Source organism: Aegilops tauschii, chromosome 5 (genome assembly GCF_002575655.3).
Source record: "Aegilops tauschii subsp. strangulata cultivar AL8/78 chromosome 5, Aet v6.0, whole genome shotgun sequence".
Taxonomy (NCBI): Eukaryota; Viridiplantae; Streptophyta; class Magnoliopsida; order Poales; family Poaceae; genus Aegilops; species Aegilops tauschii.
Window position 1 is genome coordinate 386,565,644 of NC_053039.3, and position 6,766 is coordinate 386,572,409.

At 54.8% G+C, this 6,766-nt stretch overlaps 1 protein-coding gene across 1 annotated transcript; it reads left to right on the plus strand.

Annotated features, from left to right (window-relative positions):
• Positions 1-3,665: 3,665 nt before the first annotated feature.
• Positions 3,666-5,680, plus strand: LOC109758486 (pirin-like protein At1g50590). Its single transcript, XM_020317344.4, has 4 exons — positions 3,666-4,040; positions 4,142-4,209; positions 4,707-4,873; positions 4,976-5,680. The coding sequence occupies exons 1-4, from the start codon at positions 3,887-3,889 to the stop codon at positions 5,505-5,507; spliced, it is 921 nt and encodes a 306-aa protein (XP_020172933.1). The 5' UTR covers positions 3,666-3,886; the 3' UTR covers positions 5,508-5,680.
• Positions 5,681-6,766: the final 1,086 nt, after the last annotated feature.

Genomic DNA, 6,766 nt, shown 5'->3' on the forward strand with positions numbered 1-6,766 from the left:
GCAGACCGAGGATGCCCGCGGCACCGGCATGTGGTACGCATGGACCACTCCGGTCCATGGATTGGCGCCGATCGACCAGGGCTGGGAGGGCTGGTGATGACGTGGAGCCCCCCGTACCCCGACTGCTACTGCTGCTGTGGTGGACCGGAGCGGCCGCCTCCGCGACGCTGGTTGCGGCGGCCACCGCCCTGCTGCTGTGGCTGATGCGATGGGGCGGGTGGCGCGGGCGGGGCCGACGGGAGGGGGAAGTACCCCGGTGGCACGTGCGGGCGCGGGTGAGGCGGGGCCAACGGAGGCGCCCCGCGAGAAGTCCCAGTGGCGAGGGCGGTGTGGTGGACGCGAGCCTTGACTTTCTTCATCCGGCGTTCCTCCAAGCATAAATACGCGACGACGGAGTGAAAAGCCGGTTTCGGCAGCAGGGTGAGGTTCGAGGCCGCGTTGCCGAAATCCTCATTGAGGCCGGCGGTGAGGGTGCTTAGCATGAGGTTGTCGGACACCTTGGCGCCGTTGTCACGGAGCTCGTCAGCGAGCCGCTTGAGGCGCATGCAGTAGTCATCGATGAAGGAGTCATCTTGATGGCACCCGAAAAATTCCTGCTGCAAAAACACAAGATGTTGGAGTTTATTGTCGGTGAAGAGGGCGTTGATCTTGGTCCATACGGCACACGCGTCGTCGTTCTCCGAGACGACTGTGTGGAAGATGTCCGGCGAGACGGTGAGGTAGAACCAACGGATGAGAGAGGCCTCAATGGCCGCCCTGTCCGGATCGCCCGCCATGATGTCGCCATCAACAGACCCGTCGATGTGCTCGAGGAGATGGTACTCGCGGAAGACAAGGTTGAAGTAGGTCTTCCAGGCGTAGTACGAGAAGTTGGATTGGTCGAGCTTGATGGGGACGCGGGTGTGGATGTCGAGATCGCGAACGGCGGTGGCGTCGGGCTCAGGTCCGGCGAACGGGTTTGAGTTGCTGGAGTGGGGAGAAGCCATGGAGCTGCGGCGGCGGAGGGAATGCGGCGGCGGCTCGGGTGGGTTTGGCTAGCGGCGGTGTGGGGTGGGGTTATGGGTTCTGGTAGGGTTAGGGTTTAGTGGCGCGGCGGCTATGAGGTAGGAGGAGGGTAGGCAGCAGCGGCAGGTGAAGTGCGGCGGCTGCGGGGGGAAGAGGACATGGCGGCGGCGTACAGCCGCGGCGGCGACGCAAGAGGGCGGCGGCGGCGGGCTGGTGCGGAAGGGAGGAAGAGGATCGTCGTGCTAAACTGATACCATGTTAGTTAGGAAGAATGAGATTGCACGTATCGATAATCATTGACCGTGTGCATGGTGCACATATATAGGTACAGGATGGACCGGCCTCTACCTGTCTTCCAAGATGTACAAATATACGAGGAAGAGAGAGATATACAACGGTATAAATACAGACCCAAGTCCTATACATATGTAGTGGACAACGTACGCTCAACAGTCTTTTTAGAGATTTCAAATGGACTACAACATACTGTTGTATATAGACATATGTTAGAGTGTAGATTCACTTATTTTGCTCCGTATATAGTCCCTTGTTGAAATCTCTAAAAAGACTTATATTTGGGAACAGAGGGAGTATTTATTAAATACAAGTAGAATTAGAAAATATTTTCTCATACGTGGTTGAATGTTGTGGTGGGTGTTTTCCAAGCATAATTGTACGTTGACGTGGGCCTTGTTTCATTCATAATTGTACGATGAGGGGGCATGCTTGCATGTTGGGATAAAAAAGTTAGCAGAATGACTCTCTTAAGCATATTGGATTCACATAGAAATGCATGTTAGTTCAAATGACTAGTTGGACCCATCTGCCAGGCCATGGAGGGGCAATTGGGTTATGCGCTCCCACTTCAAATTTTACTTAAATTAGGAGTTTCAAAAAATTCTGAAAAACGAACGCTGGAAATCATAAATACTCCATTGATTTTGCTTGAAAAGTTTCAGCTCACATTTGGAAGAGAAGTTTGAGAGAATCGTCCTTGTGGGGTATTCTGTTCAAACTCTGAATCTCGCTTTTGTCCCGCTTTATAAACAATACAATCACCATGTCGGTAGAACCAGTTCAAGTGTCGTAATAAAAATAAAAATAAAAGTCTGATTGGGCATCAATACAAGCACGTCAAAAATAACTGTAAAAGAAAAGGGGAAAGACCACAAAGTATTTATTGGGCACGTCAAAAATAACTGATAAATAGTAATTGCTTTGATGAGGTCTCTAACTATTCGACCCGTCCATTGGGCCGAGTTGGCCAAAAAAAAGTGCCATGAGGGCATGTGGGACCAATCCAGGGAAAATCCCTCCTTTTCTTTCTCAATGGCTAGCGGCGTCAAGCAGGAACTTCGCCGTGAAGCTCGCACCTCCTCGCTCCTCCGGACCTCACGCTGACAGGAGGACGCTGACCATGGCAAGCCGCGAGGTGCAAGTTCTCCTCCAGTTCCCCTCCTCCTCCACATTTTAGCTCACCGTCAGCGTGGATTGGGGAGGGGGGGGGGGCATCACACGGAGTATGCTAGAGACGTGGAGGGGTCGAGGAAGAGGGCGCAACCTCCCCACCTTTGGCAGTTGGTGATGCGGATCCGACCACTAGACCCGGGATCTCGCTGGTGGGAATGTGGGGAGACGACCGGGCAACTGGAGCTCTGCCGGTGGTGGAGGGACGGGGCGACGTGGCCGGCGAAGGAGGAATGACACCGTGTATGGAGGTGGGGGCGGCGGGGGTGTAGGCAAGAGGGAGGAAGGAGGCTGTCGGGGGTGTCGGATCTTGTACGACTGTTCGTGTGGGGGTGAAGGATCGAGGAATAAGTGAGGAAGGAGAAAGAGGAAGACCAAGTCAACGTGCTCGCGTGACACTTTTTTTTTTGCCGACTCAGCCCGATGGATGAGTCGGATAGTTGGAGACGTCATCGAAGGAATTAGTATTTGTCGTCAGTATTTTTTGCCACTGTCAATGATAGCGTTCGGTGCGTTTTACCACGTTTTAAATTGTGGTGTTTTTTTTTGCTAGTCGTGACACGGAAGTCTTAGCCCCGAGGCGGAGGGTTAACGTGGTGGCTTTTTCTAGCCTGACAAGTGGCCCAGCCAGTTAGTTTAGCAATCAAATTTGTGGTTTCAGATGTTATGTGAATCATTAGGACAGAAGTTGTGGTTTTGTGTGAAAAAAATGTTATACTGGTAAAAACTGGAATCTCACCAAGTTCCTCAGAAAATATCTGCCGTCACTCAAGAGCCGTGGATGAGCCAGCTGAGGATAATCATGGAGCCGTGGCTTTGAAGAACAAAAACCATGGCGACGCCACGACACGCACGGCCGTTGGTTTCCACGTCAAGGCAACATTTTTAACTTTTGACCATCCGGTAATTCCAAAGGCCTTAGTAACAGCGAGGTGACAGGACAGTTATCAAGATCAAAACCCGCGACGGCCGGTAAACCACGGTGCTGACGCGACGCTGGCACAAGGCAGACGCACGCAGCTCGCGGAGCGGCGGAGGGAAAGGCGTGCGTGCGCGTGGCGTCAGCGTGACCGGCGGACGGCGACGGCGACATCGAGCTGTCGAACACATGACTTTTTGGAGCGATGCGCCTCGGGACGGACTCTCTCTATTAAGAAGATTAAGATAGAAAAGGTCAAGAAACTAGCTGGGCGATTCGCCACACCTTAGAGAGAGATATGAGGGAGGAACTGTCGCTCTCCTTCGACCCCCGTACCCGGAGGAGGCAACGGAATCAAGGCGATTTCGCACCCCGGCCGTGGCGCCCTATATAAGAGACCCGCGACGAAGCCGTCGTAGTACTTCCATATCCACAGCTCCATACACATACATCGATCCATTGGCCTGCCTCTGCCTTGCCTGGTGGTATCTAGCTATGTCGACAATGGAGGTGAAGCAGCCCCGGCAGGTGGCGAGGCGGTTCCTGGCGCGGCCGCAGCACGAGGGCGCCGGCGCCGTCGTCCGCCGCAGCATCGGCAGGTTCGAGCTGAGGTACTTCGACCCGTTCCTCGTCCTGGACGAGTTCTCAGGTGAGTCCCGCCGCAGGGTGCTCTTCCCTTCGTTTGCTTCGGATTTTCGTTTGGAATCGTCGTTAATGGATTCATTCCTTGCCCGAATTTGGTGCATGCAGCTTCTGCGCCGTCTGGGTTCCCCGACCATCCGCACCGAGGCTTCGAGACCGTCACCTACATGCTCGAGGTACGCATGCATTTCCGTTGCTGTCGATCGCGCGCACTTTGTTCTTGATGTGCTAGCTAGTAGCACTAGAAAACTGCCAAATAAACCTAGCTAGCAGCATCAAAGTCCAGAATATCCACACCAAAATACATTGGCAATACTTCCCATTGAGCTGTAACGGCGGTGGCAGCTTGGACAACCAAACATGCAACGGGGAACAAGCGCGTTTCATTTGTCAAACTTAATTGCAACTTTTCTTGCCCTTCACTCGAAGAAGCCATCTGAACGCGGGTCCTGCTTTCGGTAGCCTGGCATCGATCTCTCCCTAGTACGCCAACCACCCCCTGTGCTTTTGTGCAATGAGAACGAAATCTTTGTCCAAAGATAACTGAAGAAGCCGTGTGAAATTAAGTACTGGTAGGAATGTTCACGGGACAACGATGGCGCGCATACAGTAGTAGATTTGTTGGCTAACCGCTCTGACCTGACGACCCTTTCCTCTGGCTGGCTGGCTGCAGGGAGCGGTGACGCACGAGGACTTCGAGGGCCACCGTGGCACGATCAAGGCCGGCGACGTGCAGTGGATGACGGCCGGCCGCGGCATCGTGCACTCCGAGATGCCCGCCGGCCCCGGCACCTCCAAGGGCCTCCAGCTCTGGGTCAACCTCGCCTCCAAGAACAAAATGTGAGCATTTATTAACTTCACCGTCCTCTCTCCCGCGATGTCACGCGAGCCGTCTGACCGCGTCATGTGCGCCTCCATGACTAACACGTGCGCTCGATCCAGGGTCGAGCCGGGGTACCAGGAGTTCCAGAGCAAGGACATCGCGTCCACGACGTCGGCGGACGGCGACGTGACGGTGCGCGTCATCGCGGGGGAGGCCATGGGCGCCCGGTCGCCGGTGCGCACGCGGACGCCGACCATGTACCTCGACTTCACGGTGCGCCCGCACGCCACCGCGCCCGTGCGGCAGCCGGTGCCGGCCTCGTGGAACGCGTTCGTGTACGTGCTCGAGGGCGAGGGCGTGTTCGGGCCGACGGCGGACCAGCCGGCGGGGGCGCACCACCTGCTGCTGCTCGGGCAGGGCGGCGACGGCGTGGAGGTTTGGAACAGGTCGGACAAGCCGCTCCGGTTCGTGCTCGTCGCCGGCGAGCCCATCGGGGAGCCCGTGGCGCAGCTGGGCCCATTCGTGATGAACACGGAGGAGGAGATCGACGCCACCGTCAACGACTTTGAGTACTTCATCAATGGGTTCGAGAAGGCCAAGCATTGGAAGTCGCAGGCCATGATCGCGCTAGAGCTAGAGTACGTAGGGTGAAAGAACGCGGTGAAGAACGTGCTGTGCGCATTTCCTGTACGAGGTTATTTATTTGTTTATTTATTTCTTTCTTTCATCCCGACATCAGTGATCGCTTTCATGTACATATTCCATAACATAAGGGTACAGTATACTGATTAAAAAAAACAGTATACTGAATTATACTTATAAAACTACTACTCCCTCCGTTCCTAAATACCACGTATTCTTTAAAAAAACCTATGTATAGGGAAAATTTTGGATGGATCGTATGTCGGATCGTATTTCCTTCGTCACGGATACCACATGCACCTATTCCCCACGAAAGTGAATGCGGGTGTACAACGGGCACCCAGGTTTGATATCCTAAAATTTCAGTTTTTATTTTTATTTTCTGCTATTTCTTTAATGCCATACTCATATAGGGGTGTATGGCACCTGAGAGCTGCAATGCATTTCCGACTTCAAGAATCATATACTGAATGATAAGTTGGAGTGGCCCTCCTGCGAGCTATTATGCTCAAGCTAAGCTTTACTAAGAGGTGGGTGGACATAGTTATGGGCTTGGTTAGAGCATCTACAGCTGGACTTGGCAAATCCGGCCCTCAAACGGCCGCGGACGCGTCCGCGGGCACTGACCAGTCATCCCTCAAATAACGGCGTCCACATCCGGACACCTCAATTACCGTATCTCTTATCCATACAAACTCATGCAACTACGTTGATGCACACACATCGTCCGGCTACTTCATCACTACTAAACTACATGCCATTGAACCACCAAAATTTGGCATGTTTGGCTATGGTGGAGTTCATCCACGGCCGCCCTTTCCCTTCCCGGCGCCCTTGTCGTCCTTCTCGCGGAAGTACTGGTCAAGCGCAGTACGGATCGAGCCGGATCTGCTCGTCGTCGGAGTTGTCCTCGCCGTAGCTGTCTTCCTTCTTCTTCGGTGGCAGTCCGGCCATGGCACGGACCACTCGATTCTGCTCTCGGGCGAGGGCGCGCGTGTTCCTCCGCTGCCGTTTCTTCACAATACGGGCGCGGATGGCTTCCTCCTCCGCGGCCGCCCGCGCCTCCACCATTTTCGCCTCGATACGGGCCTCGGCGGCCCTTATCCTCTCCTTCCCACGGCGGGCCGCCCGGTCCCGGTGGGACTCATACTCTGCCCGACCGGTGATGGGAAAGGAGAGGTGTTCCGGCTGGGACCGCGAGGATCCAGCACCACAGACCCGAGCGCCCGGTGAGCCGACGCTATGGAGTCGAGGCGGACGGATCTGTC

What these genes read in the sequence shown, in the direction of transcription:
- LOC109758486 (XM_020317344.4), top strand. Translation starts at nt 3,887, where the DNA reads ATGTCGACAATGGAGGTGAAGCAGCCCCGGCAGGTGGCGAGGCGGTTC. An exon ending in CCGTCACCTACATGCTCGAG is followed by an intron (nt 4,210 to 4,706) that starts GTACGCATGCAT and finishes GGCTGGCTGCAG; the next exon opens with GGAGCGGTGACGCACGAGGA. An exon ending in CTCGCCTCCAAGAACAAAAT is followed by an intron (nt 4,874 to 4,975) that starts GTGAGCATTTAT and finishes CGCTCGATCCAG; the next exon opens with GGTCGAGCCGGGGTACCAGG.